At 43.4% G+C, this 20,714-nt stretch overlaps 1 protein-coding gene, 1 long non-coding RNA gene and 1 other non-coding gene across 19 annotated transcripts in view; 2 read left to right on the top strand and 1 right to left on the bottom strand.

Annotated features, from left to right (window-relative positions):
* Nucleotides 1–10,212, top strand: part of LOC123332179 — a 91,441-nt gene extending 81,229 nt beyond the window's left edge. Inside the window, exons 2-3 of the long non-coding RNA XR_006548943.2 lie at nt 8,005–8,137; nt 10,084–10,212. This is a non-coding gene — a long non-coding RNA (uncharacterized LOC123332179). The remainder of the gene's footprint in view (nt 1–8,004; nt 8,138–10,083) is intronic.
* Nucleotides 1–20,714, bottom strand: part of MFHAS1 (multifunctional ROCO family signaling regulator 1) — a 114,926-nt gene that overhangs the window by 11,399 nt on the left and 82,813 nt on the right. For 5 of the 17 annotated variants that reach the window (XM_006060705.4, XM_006060706.4, XM_006060707.4 and 2 more), the window contains one exon: nt 4,849–4,975. In XM_006060705.4, coding sequence (XP_006060767.3) covers nt 4,849–4,975 — 127 coding nt within the window. Of the gene's footprint in view, nt 1–2,093; nt 2,307–4,846; nt 4,976–5,729; nt 5,818–17,609; nt 17,927–20,714 lie in introns of those variants that run through there. The other 12 variants (XM_044937684.2, XR_006548928.2, XR_006548937.2 and 9 more) reach the window with 8 other exon arrangements.
* TRNAY-GUA lies at nt 14,358–14,429 on the top strand. Its single transcript has one exon. It is a non-coding gene; the product is annotated as a tRNA-Tyr (tRNA).

Here is a 20,714-nt window from a genome sequence, read left to right as displayed (position 1 = left end):
ATTCCTGCGATCAAACCCACTGATCTTCAAAGCCAGATGCTCTCAGGGCTCCTCTTCCCAATGCCAGACCCCCAGGCTATGGAGCCTGACCCAGGACTCAGCAGTTTCACTCCTGTGGGAGAACCTCTGCATTATAATAATTTTCTGCTTTTGTGAGTCACCCACCTGGGCGGGAATGGAACTTGATTTGACTGCAATGGTCCCCCTATTCTCCCATCTTGTTGCGGTGTCTATATTTGTCTTTGGATCTAGGATCTTTTTTTGGTAGGTTCCAGGGTTTTGTGTTTTGCTGTTCAGCAGTTAGTTGTGATTTTGTTTCCATGAGATGGAGTGAGCATGTCTCCTCCTACTCTGCTGTCTTGTCTCTGCCTATTGAATGTCTCTCTCATATGTCTTAAGGTAAAAGACATGTCTTAGCTATATGCACAGCTAGCCTTCTAGATCCCGTCTTTTAAATGAAAATCAGTAGATAAATTGAGTTAAACGGCATTTTTTCAGAATATATACTTTTGATAAAGGAAGGAAATCTCTTTGTAAATGAAAAAGAGAAATATTCTAAGGTATCTAAAAATGAAAGGCAAACAGCAAGCTGCCATTTCCCCAAAGGAGTTCACACTTCCCTTCCAAATTGGAATTTTAAGTATCTCAACCTGTAGAGCAATAAAATGGAGACAGGAATTCAGAGATAAAAGTTCTAAAAATAAATTTATTCTACTTTCTCCTTGCTTTCCCCACTGAAAAAATATTTTTGCTCCCTCTGATCCCTAATGACCAAGGCTCAGTACCCCTTTAATGTCCAGATTAAAGGTCAGTGAGGTTGCCTCTCAGAAGTTCTGAAGGGGAAATGTGAGGGATGGATATGTTAATTAACTAGGTGATGGGAATCCTTTCACAGTGAATGCAGATATCAAATCACAATGTACACTTTAAATATCTTACAATTTTATTTATCAGTTTTACCCTAGTAAAGCTAAAAAAAAAAAAAAAAAAAAACCACTGGTTGCCAAGGGTTAAAAGTGGAGGCAGGGATAAATAGGGGGAGCATAGAGGATATTCAGAGCAGTGAAAATATTGTGTGTGATACTGCAATGCTAGATCACGTCATTCTACATTTGTTCAAACCCATAAAATGTACAACACCAAGTGTGAATCCTAATATAAAGAATGGACTTCGGGTGATCAGGAGGTGTCCATGGGACAAATGTTCCACTCTGGTGGGAGATGTTGATGGTGGGGGAGGCTGTGTGTGGCTGGCGGGTATATGGAATCTTTCTGGACCTTGTGCTCCATTTCACTGTGAATCTAAAACTGCTCTAAAAAACTAAGTTGGGGTTTTAAAATATTGCTCCCTATACTTTAAAAGAAAAAGAGTTCTGAAGGAGGCTGATTTCTCTCCAAGAAACACCATTTCCCTCCTGTTGTTCAGTAAACAGAGGGCTGGCAGTGGGGGAAGCAAGTCAGGTCACTGCCTTTAGACAGCACCGGGCCAGGGATAACAAGTGTTCGTATGAATTTCTTTAAAACTCACAAATCTCTTTAATACCAACACAGCAGGGAGCAAGGCCATTACTGAAAGTGGCACTAAAAATATTTATTTTCTGCACAGAACCAGGTATTGTATTAAATGGAAGTAACTGCATGTGGGCATGAAATTTCTCTTTGAAATGATGAAAATGTTCTAGGATGAGACTGTGATGATGGTTGTCCAGCTCTATAGACATATGAACCATTAAACAGGCACCTTTTATGGAAGTGTACAGCTAAAGCTTTAAAAAATGTATCAGAATCCATATTCTTTAGGATGAGAAGTTTTCAAAGCAACCCAGCAGGTCTGCTACTAAATGAACTTTCATCTCATGTTAAAGGCAGATATCTTTGAAAATCAGCCCAGGATCACCAGAGTATGGAAATACTCATATTTCTATCTGATAATCAGCAAAGGCACCAAGGAGTCACTCAGATGCTAGGTTTCTCCCTGGAAGGTGAGGTGTAAGTGGACAGGCATTCCATTCAATTCATGTAACCTCTTCCCAATGAAATGCTGATAGAGATTTCACCATCACCCAAAGTGACTTAATGAGAGTAAGTCACTCTTTTTTTAATCACTACTTACTCTTTATTTTCTCTCTGCAGGGGAACAAAACAGCTAGAAATTTTTAAAAAATGATAAAATAGAAAGCTTGGAATTCATAAGGAAGATCCAACCAAATAATAGTTGTCAGTGGTTTTTGCTTGTAAAGCTCAGCATAGCACCATTCATTTACATGTGGTCCGAGGCAGGTTGTTAATGACCAGTCTCATTTGACCTATAAGGGAGAGGCGTAAAATGGTCAAACAGGGAGTTAGTGATGGACAGGGAAGCCTGGCATGCTGCAGTCCATGGGGTCGCAAAGAGTCAGACACTACTGAGAGGCTGAACTGAACTGAAACTGGTCAAAGAGCTTGGAATGTCTCTTTAAAAAAAATACTAAGATCTAGATCAATGACCTAAGAATCGGGTGTTTATTCTGGCTTTCCTGGGATGGCTCTGGTTGGTGCCTGCCGTCCTGGCATGATTACTAAGAATTTCTCCTGAAGATGAGACTTGCTGGCCTCCCACCTGGGAGCCATGGGGGTGGGGGCAGGGGCGGGCGGGAGAACTTCAGTGAGTAGAACCTCCAGCACACACACTCGACGACCATCTGAGTGACTCTTGTTTCTTAAAGCCTAGTGCCTAGCCCTAGAAATTCTGATACCCATGCCTGATCAAGGAAGTCTGATCTTGACCATTGACCTGCATTTCAGGAGATGAGAGAGTCATAAAAGGTTACTCTCTAGTGACTTGCCTAAGTTAACTGGGGCTGGAGTTGCAAAACCCAGGCAGTAACTCCAGTCTCCCCATTTCTGCTGCCTGCTGAGACCCGGAGTCTCACTCTCAGGCTCAGACCCACACTGTGTGGGCCTAAGGACCACCTGCTGGGACAGTTTTCCTCATTGGTCCCCAAATCTCCCACATTTGGTTCACTGCTGTCCACTTGTAAATTAGAGCCTACACCGGGTCGTGCAGTGGCCTGCTGGTTTACATTTTGTTCTCCAGGATGTTCCTTTATTTAGAATTGAGAGTTACCCTCTAAACCTACCATCCATTCTATGAGACCCCTTTAAAAGAATCCGTTTCAGAACAAAACTATTCACAGAGCTGGGTCAAAAGCAGGTCAGTCACTAAAGGTACCCCCTCCAGCATCTCGATGTCTCAGGCCATGAGGCTCTGATCACCCAAGACTTTAAAGCTGCTTGTTCGTATTAGGTATGAGAAACTGGGTGAGAGGGGAGCTGATAGCATTTCTGCAGGACATCAGGAGCCCATGAAAAGACACCGATAACAGCGGCTCAGTGCCACTGTGGTTTCTGTACAAACGGATATTTTAACTCCAACCTCTATCTCGCCTACTAAATGCCACATAGCCATGACAATAGGTTACCATCTCTCCTGGCTCAGGAAAATCTATACGTATGCAGAATCTTCTGAACAGTCGTTTCCCTCCATCCCAGACCTTGCTGTTTCTATAAGATCCCTTTATCCTCACCCTATCTGTAAGAGAGGGACCAGCGGAGACCAATTCAAAGAATGGTAACATTTTGTTTGGTATGCTCAGGACAGGGGAATGGTCATTAAATAAGAAAAGCTGTAGAATATTCCTGCTTAGTTACTATGTAATCCTAAGAAGCACGTCAAGGTCTCACAGGGTCAATATGCTATTCATATACTAGTGATGAATTAACACTATGTACATGTTAACCTTCAAAAGCATTCTGAAGAGAAGAGCCTGAGAGAAGTTTCCCTTGGGTGTTCAGTGATGTTTTCCAGCCAAGATGGATTAGGGATGTTCTGTCTAATGAGTCAGCTGCTTTAGAGAAAAGGGGGCAGCTGTGAATGCATGAGAAAGCCCCTGCAGACCCCCACTCTGCATACACTTGGAGGGTCGAGAGACATGAGTTCCTATCACACAAGCTCTCAGGAATGCAGCCTGATAGCAAGTTTCTCAAGATGCATGACAAGTCACCATTCTCCAGTGTGAACTTTCCAACCTCCCTACACAAAGCTTAGATATGGGGGGAAAAAAAAATTCTGTATGGTCAACTAAGAAGAAAAATAGAAATTTCCTTCATGAATCCTTTGCTCATATCACCCAGATGACCAGGGACTGCTACTTTTCAAGATTTGCAATAGAAAGAAAGGTATTTCATCTCAGTGTAAAAGTAGCCTGTTGGGTTCTTAACACTACAGAAAAAGCCAAACAGATGAGTTAACCTAAATTCATCATGTGAGTTTAATGCTAACATTGTATACGGAAGTTAGTTCACACGGGCATGTTCTGTGTCTTTAAGTCCAAACTACAGCCTCTGATTGTCAGGACTGATAGAGAATCAGAGACCGCAAGCAAAAAAGGGGTCTACTTCAGGTTTTCTACAGCTTTGCTTACTTAATGAGCTCTCACTGTTTTCTGAAACAATGGCAGAATTAAAAGAAAAAACTGCTCTCTTTAGTTGCATTATACCTGCAAGTATACTAAAAAAATAGTCATATACTTTAAATGAGTGAGCTGTATAATATGTGGATAATATCTCAAGAAAGCTATTTTAAAATGCTCTAACTTTTATCAGCAAAAGAAAACCACAAATAACAAAACATGAAAGTTCCTAGTTTGTTGTATAAGCCATGGTTTTGCTATCACCCAGAAAACTAGGTCTGCCCCGGGAGGGGGGCTTTTCAGTTTGATGAAAGGTACTTTAACTTGGCTTTTTGTTCTTACAATGACTGAGGCAGGTCCAAGAGTGAGGGACGGGGGCTATGGGGTCAGAACTCACTTGGAACACGGGCTGATCACAGTTGGTGTGGGTGGGTAAACCAAGGCAACATTCACTCGCTCGCTGCCGTTCTTGGGGCAGATGATCTCTGCCACTCCTTCTGGTCTGGGCTGACTCAGCAACTCCCCTGCAGGCAGAGAGAGAAACATGCGTTAATGAGTGGGGTATACATAGCTTGTATGAAAGTTCTTGTGAGAACCTACTCACAAGGTATCATCCTAGTAGCTTTCAGTGTTTCGTATGCATGTGTATGTTTGTGTCTGCACACCTCTAAATCTGTGCTGTGCTTACTTTCTTGGTTATGTCCAACTCTTTGCTACAACATGGACTGTAGCCTGCCAGGCTCGTCTGTCCATGGGATCCTCCAGGCAAGAATACTGGAGTGGGTTGCCATGCCCTCCTCCAGAGAATCTTTACAACCCAAGGATCAAACCCAGGTCTCCTGCACTGCAGGCGGATTCTTTACCATCTGAGTCACCAGGGAAGCCCTAATGAGTGAGACTTGCCTTCAAAAATGGGACTACCCTGTGACTTCCCTGGTGGTCTAGTAGTTAAGACTCTGCACTTCCACTGCTTGGGGAACAGGTTCAATCCCTGGCCGGGGAACTAAGATCCCACATGCTACATGCTATAGCAATTAATAAATATAAGTTTAAAAAAACAAACACAAATTGGACCACCATAGAGAGAATCCAGCACTTGGGGGTGGGGGGAACAGGGGAGGTAGGAAGGAGAGAGAGTCAGAGAAGAAACAATCAATCAGAGCAAAACAGGCTCTGTCCTTAGACCATTCTCCACAGTGAGGTGGGCAAGCTGCTAACGGTGGTGGTGGGAAGGCCACAGTTCCAGACAAAGACAGCATCTGCTGCTATTTTCCTCACCTTCCTTTCCACAGACGGGCTCCAGAGATCTGTATCTAGACGTCGCGGCAAACTGAGCCAGGGTCCCTGGAGCCCCCGCGAGGCAGAGCTGCCAAGGAGGCGTTCGTAATTAGGATCTGGGCATATGGGAGTCGCGGCAGCCTTGCAACAAAGCCCTGCATTAATGATCTGGAAGGGCATTCAACTAAAGGTGTGTTATCAAGGTAAACAGCCCAGCTTCAAGCTGGCAAGAGGATTTCCTGGGTAGGTAGGTGTGCAGATTTGAAAGGACTCTCTTATGAGTCACGGGAGCTAGTAAAAACAGATAATTCACTTACTGGATTACCACAAGCCCCAAAGGAAATCTGGGTACTCTGCCCTGGATACAATCTCTCCAACCAGATCATCAAATCCCCCCTAAGACCAGCGATGCCTTCGGTTTCCTCCCTACCATCCACTTAACCAGGAGTACCCTGATCTTTCTCTGTTTTCATGGTCGGCATGGTGCGCTTGCTCAGAAAAATTCAAAAAACAGATTTTGGTGGACAATGGTGCCAAATCCCCCTACTTAGAAAGTAAATGAACCAAAGAGACCAATCATATGCCAAGTGGGGAAAGATGCTACTGCAAATAAAACACTGACTCGGTGACAGCCATCGCTTGTATCACTGATTTGAAATTCTAGGGAACCAGAGTGTATGCCAACATGTGAGTATACAAACCAAAAATCCTTTGCCTCAAAATCCATATATCTAAACATCTCACCTTCAGCAGAAGGTCTATCACACTGATAGACCATAACCATATGCCACCACTGGACAGACAGCTTTAAATATACCTCTTATTTCATCTTTACAATGTTACTATAAGGTTTATCCTCATTCTGCAAAAGTGAAAAGTGTGAAAGTGTTAGTCGCTCACTTGTATTCGACTCTTTGAGACCCCATGGACTGTTGCTGGCCAGGCTCCTCCGCCCATGGAATTATCCAGGTAAGAATCTGTAGCCGGTTGCCATGCCCTCTTCCAAGAGATCTTCCCAACCCAGGGATTGAACCCAAGTCTCCCACATTGCAGGCAGATTTTTTACCATCTGAGCATGGGGGAAGGCTGTTTTATAAAAGAGGAAGCTAATATGTAGGGAGGTTATGTGATGTCCCTAGAGTCAAGCCTAGGCAGGGACTGAATGGGGAATGTGACCTGGGGAGCCCATCTCTAGGGCTCTTCCCCCCCACCCCCACAAGGTAGAGACTGCTGCTTTACTCCAGAACACATCTTTCCTAGAAAAGTAGTCCAAAAATGCTACTATTTAGTAATGAACTAAGTATTGACATATTTGTACTCTTATGAAAGACAACTATTTCCTGGTTTGAACATTCTTAAATGGCTTTGAACAATATGAATCTAATGTAATTTGAGTTTCTTAACCGAGCTAAGGGCTTGCAGGAGACATAAGGGATGCAGGTTTGATCCCTGGGTTGGGAACATCCCCTGCAGGAGGGCATGGCAATCCACTCCAGTATTCTTGCCTGGAGAACCCCATGTACCAAGAAGCCTGGGGGGTTATGGTTCATGGGGTCATACAGAGGCAGACACGACTAAAATGGCTGAGCATGCACAACCAAACTAATATAAACACCAAATGACTGCAAAAGTTAATTTAGCATCATTTGCTTGTATGGCAACCCACTCCAGTACTCTTGCCTGGAAAATCCCATGGACAGAGGAGCCTGGTGGGCTGCCGTCTATGGGGTCACACAGAGTCGGACACGACTGAGCGACTCCACTTTCACGCATTGGAGAAGGAAATGGCAACCCACTCCAGTGTTCTTGCCTGGAGAATCCCAGGAACAGGGGAGCCTGGTGGGCTGCCGTCTATGGAGCTGCACAGAGTCGGACACGACTGAAGTGACTTAGCAGCAGCTTGTATCATGGATACATGGTATCTGACACCAGCCAGGAAAAGATCTCAAATTATAAAAAGGAAAATTAAAAACATAAACATTAAATGCTCTCGAAGTAATAAAATGAACCAAAGTAAAAGTGTGTTACACCAGACTGAGCCTTGGAAGTCATCCAGTCCAAATACCACTTTATGAGTCAGAAGCTCTCTGAGTTTAACAGATTTGCTCCGAGTCCCACAGAGAGCTTTAAACCAACCAACCGACCACGTACCATGGGGCTACAACTGTCCCAAGAGGATGTTCTGAACCACTCATGCCTATTAACATCCTCACTCCTGGGCCGCCCTCCCATGCTTCCTCACCTGATACTTTCAATTTCTACTTTCTGTCCCAAGGTTACTCCCAAGGCTTGAACCTAGACTGGAGATCTCTGGCTTCCCCTGAGAACTCTCTCCCAGTTGGAATTTTCACAGCCTTGGCTCCTTCTGCCTGCAGCTGCCTAAGAGCCCAGGATAACAAATGCAGACGGTAAACCCCTACCCTGGTTTCCCCAATTTCTCAGTGGTAAAGAATCCACCTGCAACACAGGAGATGTGGGTTCAATACCTGGGTCTGGAAGATCCCCTGGAGGAGGAAATGACAACCCACTCCAGTATTCTTGCCTGAAAAACCCCATGGTCAGAGGAGCTTGGTGGGCTATAGTCCTAAAAAGGGTTGCAAAGAGTCGGACACGACCGAACTACTGAGCCCACAGGGCACAGACCCCCGCCCCAGGCTGCGGTTCCTGCATGGCTGGCTCCTTGCTGGGGGTACTGCAGGTTTTGGTGAGAAGACCAGTTTGCCAGAGAATTTGAAATAATTTGCAGTTGACTATTAAGCACTGGCTATCAGTTTCTCTAAACCAAGAGCTTTATGCTCCCCGGCCCAGATTTCCAGACTCACAAAGGAAAGGTCTAGGTAACTGGTTTTGCTTGGGTCCTACCCCAGCAGCGCTGCCAGCCACTGAAACAGTTGGAAAGTTGAAGGCATCAAGAAATTTCATGCATATGAAAAATTCACTTGAACTGTGGAAGACAGAGCAAGAAACAGAATTGCTCACAAGCTCCAGGACACATGTGCACTCAAACAAGCTACTGTACAGGGCCAGGATTCTGAGGATTTAAGAACTGTGCCCAATTGCTAAATTAAGAAAGTAAGAAAAATAGCCTTTTCCTCCCCCCAAAGAAAACCCCAAAACTAATCAATAATACAGAGAGTGGTTCCTAATGTGTTAGCTACTTAAAATAGAAGCTAATCGGCTCAAATTTCCATAACACAAACTTGATTTTCAAACAAAAGCAGGGCTATTGGTTGAGCATCTAATTAGTAGGGCTTCTCTGATAGCTCAGTGGGTAAAGAATCCACTTGCAATGCAGGAGACCCAGGTTCGATTCCTGGTCAGGAAGATCCGCTGGAGAAAGGAAAAGCTACCCACTCCAGTATTCTGGCCTGGACAATTCCATGGACTGTATAGTCATGCAAAGAGTTGGATACAACTGAGCGACTTTCACTTTAGGGAGATCTTACAGTGTGAGGAGGGCAGGGATACAAGAGTCTAATGCCAAGACCTTGAGGGGGAGGGTTCAGGCATTGGAGAGAATCAAGTACACAAAAAGAAGAATGATGTACTTACTGTGTGTGCCCCAAAGGTGCCCCAAAGGAAGTTATGAGATGCTAGAGAATGAATGCGAAGGACAGACTAAAAAGAAGGACAGTCCTGATTTGCAGGACTGGAAAAGACCTGGAAGTGTGGCAATTTTAGATTCATGATGCATCTGTTATTGCTAGCAAACGCTAATAAAAAGAAATTCCAAAGTTGGTGGGAACTGCAAAATGAAATGTTATATTCACAGAAAATGCGTTACCAATAGAGTAAGGAGAAATATACATGTGACCTGGTATATTTCCATTTTTAGGGATTTGCTTCAAGGAATAGGTCTTTCTTTCTGGCAAAAATTATACAATGACTGTTCATAGCAACACTGTTTATATAACAGTGAAAACTTGGTAACCGTCTCAAATGTTCAACAAAGAGGAAATGATTAAAAATTATGACACAATTCAGCAGACAGAATTCTCTGTAGTCATATAAAATACTGAGAACTTGGTAACCATCTCAAATATTCAATGAAAGGGAGATGATTAAAAAGTATGACACAGTTCAGAAGACAGAATTCTCTGTAATCAATAAAAACAGACTGATATTTCTCTGTAGAAAGTAAATTTGAAAGTGCATTCTCATTAGAAACATAAACTGATAAGGAACACAAATGGTTTGGAGTGAAATGGGTCATTCAGGCCTAAAGGTTCTCAGGTAATTTATTTCTATGCTTGAGTCAATTAAGTAAAAGACTAAGTGTGCTTCACACTGATGGGAGGTGCCAGCTTTAAATGCTGGTGCTTTCTCCTCTGTTGGCAATTTTCTATTCATGTAGGTTCTTCATACAGTCTTCCTGAAGAAGCAGAAATCTGGCCAGATCAACAGACCACTGCATCCCCTGAGGCTAAAGTCTACAGTATCTTTGTGCCCATTAAAGTTATGAAAAGCTATTCTTACTTAGTTACTCTGTCTCAAGATTTCTGGTGTTAAAATGCTACTGAACTCTCATCAGCTGTTTTTCCCCTGTGAAAGGATAGAAAATCAAGTTTTATTATGAGTTACCTTAAAACAACAGGAGATAAGTAAAATGAGCTTGTCTTTTTTTTTGTTTATCATCAGAATTCACAAATATTGGCAATTATGCAAAATACTGAAAATGTATCACTCTGATGACCCAAACCACAATATTTCAAAAGGCCCAAACCTGCCTTTTTCCATGCAAATAAAACCCACTTCCTGATCCAGGAAGTTCTAAGTTATGAACATCCCTCAAAACAGAAAAAGTGGTCTGGAAATTTTAAAATAAGCAATTATATAAGTTCTATTAAACAAGGAATTATCTAGATTTCAAGGCCTCCTAGAGCTGGAATAGTCTAAAGTTCACTCCTCCACCGCCCAAAGTCCACTGCTGTCTTTTAATTAAACGTGACTCTGGATGAGGCGCAATGATACACACATACACGTTCCCACATCCCCTCAGGGCAAAGGCAGCATCCTTGGAAACCCATGAGCAGGAAGGCTCCCACTCTGCAAGCCCACAGAGTTATCAGAGAAGCAAAAATGAGAGAACTCCACGGTCACTTTTATATGGAAGACGAGAGCCAGAGAAAAATAAAAGGACATCTCGTCTTAAAACAGAATAAAACCTAGAAAGTATATACACAGGAGGAGTAAACACTGAAAAAGTAAGTTAGTGCAGCCACTATGGAAAACAGCATAGAGGTTTCTCAAAAAATTAAAAATAGAACTACCCTATGATTCAGTATTTACACTCCTGGGTATATATCTGGGAAAACACTAATTTGAAAAGATACATGCACCGAATTTTCATAGCAGCAATGTTTACAATGGCTAAGATATGAAAGCAACCCAGGAGCCCATCACCAGGTAACTGGATAAAGAAGATTTCGTGTATACACACAATGGAATGTTGCTTGATCATAAAAAAGAATGGAACGTTGCCATTTGCAGCAACATCAGTGGACCTAGAAAATATTATGCTTAGTGAAATAAGTCAGAGAATGAAAAACAAATACTGTATGATACCACTTATATGTGGAATCTAAAAAATACAAGCAAATGTATATAGCAAAACAGAAACACTCACAGGTACAGAAAACAAACTAGTGGTTACCAGAGGGAAGGGGGAAGGACAATTTAAGAGTAGATTAATAGATAAAAAATAATATACATAAAATACATAAGCAACAAGGATATACTGTAAGCCCTGGGAATTATAGCCATTATCTCATAATAACATATAATGGACTATAATCTAAAAAATGAATCACTACACTGTATACCTGAAATTAACATAAATTGTAAATCAAGTGCACTTGAATAAAAACATGCCACTGTGCACACACAAAAGCATGAGAGAAGGGAGCAGAAGCGATCTCTCAATACCTCTTGGTTCCCACTAAACCAGCTTTTGCAGGTCTGGCTGCCCGATTCTGTCTCAGAGGAGGGTCCCCAGAGCTGAGCCTCCTCACAGCACAGTGGCTGGGAGGCTCCAGGTGGGCCGCTGCTCCGAAGAAATAGAGTTGGTTGTACATTTTGGTAGTCTTGATTTTTAAAAAATCCATTGTGATGATGAATTAATGACTTTTTAAGAAGAGAAACTGACACGTAGGAAGTAACACAGTGAGTCCATGTCAAGAGCAACAACAGACCTGGTTGCTCTACCCCAAGCCCAGGATTGGACCCATCACCAGCCAACATCTTTATCACGAGGTAAAAACCATGCACAACTATGGAAACATGCTTTTCCCAACTTATAACAGTATCTTAAAGGGCCATTTTATAATAGCCAATTGGAATAAATGGAAAAAAAGTTTTAAAACCAAGGGCTATAATTCACAAAATGTCACTGAATGTTGTCTTTTCTATCATATTTAAATGAAAGGTGACATTTATAAGTAAATTTAAAATCAGAATGAATTAAAGGTAACGTGGCTTTGGAATTGTTTTTGGAAATCTTAACATAACCTTTAAGTATACAGGAGACACAATAACTTAACAGGCAGGAAAGACTTTACTGGCAAAAGAAATCCCGGTATAAATTAGATATGAAACAAAAGAGGAAAATTTATGTCCTAGGTCTGGTTCTGCTACTAAATTCACCATTCATTCAACAGGTACATAACCACCACCAACTAATGTGAGACAGGCAGCACCAGAGACTCTGAGAGAACAGCAAGGAATAAGGTAAACAACAGTCCCTGATTTCATAAAGCTTAGAGTCTAGGAGGAAGATTGGTAAGAAAAAAACTGCATAACTACTTAAAACCTCATTACACAGATCATTAAAACAGGGTAATGAGAGAGAGTGACTGGGTTGCCTGAGATGCCTCTCTGAGGTGATGACGTTAAAGCTGAAATCTGAATGATGAGGAGAAGCAAACCATGGGAAGAACATTCCAGGCAGAGGAAACCACTAATGAAAAATCATGAAAGTAGGAAGATGCTTAGTTCCCCAGAGAAGAGTCTAGATTGTGGGGTGAAGGAGAAGCATGATGAGAGGAGGAAGGAAGGGAGTGAGGCCCAGACACTGGGGACTCTGCAGACCAGGGGTAAATGTTTGGTCTTTATTCTAAGTGGTAAAGAGCCATGCTGAAGGTTTTAAGTGCAAGGAGATCCAACCAGTCCATTCTGAAGGAGATCAGTCCTGGGTGTTCTTTGGAAGGAATGATGCTAAAGCTGAAACTCCAGTACTCTGGCCACCTCATGCAAAGAGTTGACTCATTGGAAAAGACTCTGATGCTGGGAGGGATTGGGGGCAGGAGGAAAAGGGGACGACAGAGGATAAGGTGGCTGGATGGCATCACCGACTTGATGGACGTGAGTTTGAGTGAACTCTGGGAGTTGGTGATGGACAGGGAGGCCTGGCGTGCTGCAATTCATGGGGTTGCAAAGAGTCGAACACGACTGAGCAACTGAACTGAACTGGATGGCATCTGATCTGAGAAGATCACCCTGGCTGCTGTGTAAGGACAGCAAAATGAAGGCAGGGGGACTTGAGGAGGCTCACAGATGAGCCCAGATGGGAGGAGGTAGAGGCCTGGTCTGGAGAGGAGCCCACAGAGATGGAGAGACTGCTGTGTTCTGTAGGCAGTTAGCAGGACTTCCAATGACTTGGATATGGAGGTAAGAGTCGGAGAATAACCAAGGATAACTCCAAATCTTTGGTCTGGGAAGACGACAGCTGGTGGTGCTACTTGTGAGACTGAGAGAGAAGTGACTTGTGGGAAGGGGAGAAACTAGGAGCTCTCTTTTGGTCAAGTTAGATTTGTTAGACAAACATGGTAATACATAATAAGTGTGCAACTACTTGTTCAATTCTGGACTTTGGGGGAAAGGTTAAGGCTGAAGGTAGAGATCCAGAAGAAATCAGCAAACATGCGATCGGTAAAAGCATAAAAGTGAATGGGGTCACCCAGGAAAGTGAGTAGATAGAGAAGCGAAAGGAACTGGAGATGGAGCCTGGGGTACTCCTAGCTGACAGCTGAAAGAAGAGAGGCCAGCCAGGTACTGCCACAAGGCAGGAGAACATGGCTTCACAAAAGAAACCAGACCCCTTCAAGAAAAGGGGGTGACCAGCTGTACCAAATTCTGCTGGGTGGATAAGCAAAGTAACAGCAGACATGGGGCCACTGGGTTTGGAGGTGACTGGAGCCTTTAACAGAAGGTGGGGACGGGTGTGTGACTGAAGAGGCCTGGGGAAAGACTGGAAGGTGGAAATGGGGACCACAACCAGAAACAATTTTCTAAGAAGCTGTGAGTTATGTTGTACCTCCCACACCCGAAAAACAGAATTGAGGTGATGGCCTTGTTCATCTCTGAGTTTTTTCCAGCTCTAAGGCTCTGTGTCTGACTGCTAAAGTGAACAGGTGGGTAGATGGAGGAGTGAGTGAGTAAATGAAAGATCACAAGGCTTAGAAGACAAAAAAGAGAAAGGAGCCCAGCACAAAGGCCCTGGAGGCCGATGTGATGAACTGCAAATGAAGCAACTGACGGGGGATTAGTCTCCAAAATATACAAACAGCTCATGTAGCTCAATATAAAAAACAAACAACCCAATCAAAAAATGGGCAGGTCTGAGGAGACACTTCCTTGGTGGCTCAGAGGTTAAAGCGTCTGCCTGTAATGCAGGAGACCCAGGTTCGATCCCTAGGTTGGGAAGATCCCCTGGAGAAGGAAATGGCAACCCACTCCAGTACTCTTGCCTGGAAACTCCCATGGTTGGAGGAGCCTGGTGGGCTGCAGTCCATGGGGTTGCTAAGAGTCAGACACGACTGAGCGACTTTGCTTTTCACTTTCATGCATCAGAGAAGGAAATGGCAACCCACTCCAATGTTCTTGCCTGGAGAATCCCAGGGTTGGGGTAGCTGGTGGGCTGCCGTCTATGGGGTCGCACAGAGTTGGACATGACTGAAGCGACTTAGCAGCAAGGAGACATCTCAACAAAGAAGACATACAGATGGCCAAAAAGCCCATGAAAAGATACTCAACATCACTAATTATTAGAGAGATGCAAGTCAAAACTATAAATACAATGAGGTATCACCTCATATCAGTCAGATTGGCCATCATCAAAAAATCTACGAACGGTAAATGCTAGAGAGGGTGTGGAGAAAAGGGAACCTTCCTACACTGTTGGTGGAAATGTAAATTGGTACAGCCACTATAGAGAACAGTAGGGAATTTCCTTAAAAACTAAAAATAGAACTACCCTGTCACCCAGCAGTCCCACTCCTGCACTTACACCCAGACAAAACCATAATTGCAAAAGATAACAGGCACCCCAGTGATCACTGCAGCAGTCTTTACAATAGCCGAGATATGGAAGCGATGAAATGTCCACTGACAGAGGAGTAGCTAAAGAAAATGTGGTACATATATCCAATGGATATTACTGCCATAAAAAAATGAAATAATGCCATTTGTAGTAACATGGATGGACCTAGAGACTGTCATACATATGAAGTCTGAGAAAGACAACAACATATCACTTATATATATATAGAACCAAGAAAAAAAAAATAGTACAAATGAACTTACAAAACAGAGGCAGAGTTACAGATGTAGAAAACAAACTTACGGTTACTGGGGGGAAGGATAAACTGGAAGTTTGGGATTAACATATACACTCTATTATTGTATAAAGATAATTAATAAGGACCTACTGTATAGCACAGGGAACTCTACTCAGTAGTCTGTAATACTCTATATGGGAAAAGAATATAAAAAACAGTAAATATATGTATAACTGGTTCACTTTGCTATAGACCTGAAACTAATACAACATTGTAAATCCATTATACGCCAATAAAAATTTAAAAAGACAAAAATAAATCCGTCTACAGCACTTTAATCACAATAATCACCTCAGTGTATATGAAACTGCTGATCACAGAGAAATGATACAAAGCAGTTTGGTTCTGGAATTAGCCTTAGTTCCTGTCTTGGCTAAGATTTACTGGCTCTATGGTTCAGCCTACTCAGGAGACAGAAACCACAGACTAAGATTTAATATAAATAGTTATTAACCTATTACAAGGGATTCACTACCAAGGGGAAAGAGAATTCAAAAGAATATGCCAAGGCTGAGGGAGAAGAGCCAAGGAAGAAGGGCTTGGGCATGGGGAGCCTCCGGCCAGGCCAAGAGTCAGACCTCATGAGCTGGGGTGGGGTGGGGTGCGGTCCCTGGATCGGGGAGAAGCCCGCTGGGCTGCCCAGGCCAGACTAGTTCACGGTCAGGTGGCCGAACTGTCCTCTGGGTGCTGACAAAATTCCCCAGGAAGCTGTCTTGTGGGGGAAGGTGGGGAGCATGCTGTTGAAATGAGGCTAGACGGGGGCGCCAACTGGAGTCCCTGAAAAGCTGCCCCAATGGGTGCTGCTGAGTTAACAAGAAAGCCAGCTAGGCCACCCTCAAAACGCTCCGGGGAGGTCCCCTGGGAGTTACTGCTGAACTCGCCAGGAAACTGGGGTACCTCTAGATTCAGCAGGCATCTTTCTGCTCAGTCACAGGGAAGTCAGCTGGGGTGCACACAGCTCTCGTCCGGCACCTCGCCATACCATATACTCTTAGGGCACTCTGAGACTCCAAGAAGCGTTCCCTAAACTTCAGGGATTCTGCGTTCCTCCCGTGAACACTTTGCTTTTGGCTCAATTTGTTCCTTTTGGAAATAGTCAGACTGATTGGACCACTTAATAATCGGACACATCCTAAGTTATGAATTCCAAAGGCAGCTGCAAAAACTCACACCATCAGACACTGTGAATCTCTTCCAGAACTGTTTTCATTTCACCATTTAGTCATGTCATTCTTCAAAATGTTGGAACCCAGTGAGTTCTAGGGAAGTTAACAGTGTAAAGGCATTTCTGTCTCCAAGATCTGTTGCATTCTCCAGTTTTGATTATTAATGCTGGGACTTTGTTTTAAAAAAATCACTCAGAAATGCCCTTCTGTGCCTTGAAGCTTTGGGGACAATTTTAAAGTCTTATCATTAAGAGAGTACAACCTACAACAAGCCTACAGAAGCAGGACAGCTGGGGTTCTTAGAGATGACCTTGAACTATGGGCACAGCTCAGTACCTACCTTCAGCAAGTTTTCATGGCCTGCCATTAGGCTGCACTGAACAAACAAAATTTCAACACTTTAGCTTCTTCCCAGCACCCTCCAAGGTGGTGGTAGTGGTGATGGTTACAGGCAGAAGGAAAAACAAAGACCACGCTCCTGATGCCTTCTTTGACGCATTCAATTCAATAAAAATGATGCTAGCCTGTGAAGCCCTCAGACACTCCTGATGAGTAATTCAATGGAAGCCAAGCCTCCCCCTGCAAATCGGGGCACAGATGACGCACCCTTTGAATTTTTCCTTTTTTGCCCAGTGTTCCCCTGGGAGCAGACAAACCCGGCCTTTCCTTGTTTAACCCAATTCGGGACAGAAGATGATTGTCCTCATAGTTATGTTTGCTTTTAATTACATAAAGCTTTTTGTTTGTTTGAGGAACAGAAGGAGGTGACTAAGCGTCTCAGGTATGCTCCACTAAGAAGAATGGCATTTGGTCCAAGGCGCCTCCTGGATGGATCATCACACAGGTCTCTTCTGGATCAAAAGAGCTGGGACCTCAGATCAAGCATTTGGCAAAAGTTCAACCAAGGAGGGAAAAAAAACTGCTGACAAAATTTCTTTGCAGATCTTCTTCCCTCACATCACAAGTGTACACTTCCTCTTCTTAATGTCTTTTTTTCTTCTTCATTTTTATGTTTTTATTTGCATACATGCTACCCTCTGCACCATTCTTCCTCACACTCAGAACTTTGAAATTCCCACTTCTACAACCCTCCCCCCAGCCCCCAGCCATTTCCATTACTTGTAGTGAAACAAGAGCCCCCATCCTCTCCTCCTCCTCCAGGATGTTTTTCTGTCTAGACTCTCTCCACCTGCTGATAGAGTCCTAGGGTCCCCAGGGAGTTTTCTTGCCCAAGTGTCCACCCCAGCATTGGGACGAGATGCCTGGGAGAAACTTGGAAAAGGTTCCCCTTTGAAGTGTGAGGCCCCATCAGACACATATTCCTGGGGGCCAGGATGAACATCCTGGGACAGCAGGTGAATGTGGCTCCCATGGCACTTATGAATATGTAGAATTCCTCCAGAGAGGTTGCCAGAATCTGGAGTTTGGAAAGAGCAAAAAACAGTGAAATCAAAAACTGACTTATATCACAAAAAATGGGCCAAAGAACTAAACAGACATTTATCCAAAGAAGACATACAGATGGCTGACAAACACATGAAAAGATGCTCAACATCACTCATTATCAGAGAAATGCAAATCAAAACCACAATGAGGTACCATCTCATGCCGGTCAGAATGGCTGTGATCCAAAAGTCTGCAAGCAATAAATGCTGGAGAGGGTGTGGAGAAAAGGGAACCCTCTTACACTGTTGGTGGGAATGCAAACTAGTACAGCCACTATGGAGAACAGTGTGGAGATTCCTTAAAAAACTGGAAATAGAACTGCCATACGACCCAGCAATCCCACTGCTGGGCATACACACTGAGGAAACCAGAATTGAAAGAGACACGTGTACCCCAATGTTCATCTCAGCACTGTTTACAATAGCCAGGACATGGAAGCAACCTAGATGTCCATCTGCAGATGAATGGATAAGAAAGCTGTGGTACATATACACAATGGAGTATTACTCAGCCATTAAAAAGAATACATTTGAATCAGTTCTAATGAGGTGGATGAAACTGGAGCCTATTATACAGAGTGAAGTAAGTCAGAAAGAAAAACACCAATACAGTATACTAACACATACATATGGAATTTAGAAAGATGGTAATGATGACCCTATATGCGAGACAGCAAAAGAGACACAGACGTAAAGAACAGACTTTTGGACTCTGTGGGGGAAGGCTAGGGTGAGATAATTTGAGAGAATAGCATTGAAACATGTATATTTATCATATTTGAAATAGATCACCAGTCCAGGTTTGATGCATGATACAGGGCACTCAGGGCTGGTGCACTGGGATGACCCAGAGGGATGGGACGGGAAGGGAGGTGGGAAGGGGGTTCAGGATGGGGAACACATGTACACCCATGGCTGATTTATGTCAAATCAGATCAGATCAGTCGCTCAGTCGTGTCCGACTCTTTGGGAATCAAGTCAAACCAAATTTAAGGTGTGACTTTCTCTGGCTCCCTCAGATTGTTCAGTTCAGTTCAATTCAGTTCAGTCGCTCAGTTGTGTCCGACTCTTTGCGACCCCATGAATCGCAGCACACCAGGCCTCCCTGTCCATCACCAACTCCCAGAGTTCACCCAGACTCACGTCCATTGAGTCAGTGATGCCATCCAGCCATCTCATCCTCTGTCGTCCCCTTCTCCTCCTGCCCCCAATCCCTCCCAGCATCAGAGTCTTTTCCAATGAGTCAACTCTTCGCATGAGGTGGCCAAAGTACTGGAGTTTCAGCTTTAGCATCATTCCTTCCAAAGAAATCCCAGGGCTGATCTCCTTCAGAATGGACTGGTTGGATCTCCTTGCAGTCCATAGCCTTGACTAGACGAACCTTTGTTGGCAAAGTAATGTCTCTGCTTTTGAACACGCTATCTAGGTTGGTCATAACTTTCCTTCCAAGGAGTAAGCGTCTTTTAATCTCATGGCTGCAGTCACCATCTGCAGTGATTTTTGGAGCCCAGAAAAATAAAGTCTGACACTGTTTCCACTGTTTCCCCATCTATTTCCCATAAAGTGGTGGGACCGGATGCCATGATCTTCGTTTTCTGAATGTTGAGCTTTAAGCCAACTTTTTCACTCTCCACTTTCACTTTCATCAACAGGCTTTTGAGTTCCTCTTCACTTTCTGCCATAAGGGTGGTGTCATCTGCATATCTGAGGTTATTGATATTTCTCCCGACAATCTTGATTCCAGTTTGTGCTTCTTCCAGTCCAGCGTTTCTCATGATGTACTCTGCATATAAGTTAAATAAACAGGGTGACAATATACAGCCTTGATGAACTCCTTTTCCTATTTGGAACCAGTCTGTTGTTCCACGTCCGGTTCTAACTTTTGCTTCCTGACCTGCATACAGATTTCTCAAGAGGCAGATCAGGTGGTCTGGTATTCCCATCTCTTTCAGAATTTTCCAGTTTATTGTGATCCACACAGTCAAAGGCTTTGGCATAGTCAATAAAGCAGAAATAGATGTTTTTCTGGAACTCTCTTGCTTTTTCTATGATCCAGCGGATGTTGGCAATTTGATCTCTGGTTCCTCTCTGCCTTTTCTAAAACCAGCTTGAACATCAGGAAGTTCACGGTTCACATATTGCTGAAGCCTGGCTTGGAGAATTTTGAGCATTACTTTACTAGTGTGTGAGATGAGTGCAATTGTGCAGTAGTTTGAGCATTCTTTGGCATTGCCTTTCTTTGGGATTGGAATGAAAACTGACCTTTTCCAGTCCTGTGGCCACTGCTGAGTTTTCCAAATTTGCTGGCATATTGAGTGCAGCACTTTCACAGCATCATCTTTCAGGATTTGGAATAGCTCAACTGGAATTCCATCACCTCCACCAGCTTTGTTCGTAGTGATGCTTTCTAAGGCCCACTTGACCTCACATTCCAGGATGTCTGGCTCTAGGTCAGTGATCACACCATCGTGATTATCTGGGTCGTGAAGATCTTTTTTGTACAGTTCTTCTGTGTATTCTTGCCATCTCTTCTTAATATCTTCTGCTTCTGTTAGGTCCATACCATTTCTGTCCTTTATCGAGCTGATTTTTGCATGAAATATTCCTTTGGTATCTCTGATTTTCTTGAAGAGATCCCTAGTCTTTCCCGTTCTGTTGTTTTCCTCTATTTCTTTGCACTGATCGCTGAAGAAGGCTTTCGTCTCTCTTCTTGCGAGTCTTTGGGACTCTGCATTCAGATGGTTATATCTTTTCTTTTCT

Source organism: Bubalus bubalis, chromosome 1, assembly GCF_019923935.1.
Source record: "Bubalus bubalis isolate 160015118507 breed Murrah chromosome 1, NDDB_SH_1, whole genome shotgun sequence".
In the NCBI taxonomy this organism is placed as follows: Eukaryota; Metazoa; Chordata; class Mammalia; order Artiodactyla; family Bovidae; genus Bubalus; species Bubalus bubalis.
Note: the sequence above shows the minus strand (reverse complement) of the source record. Positions and strands in the feature narration are given on the sequence as shown.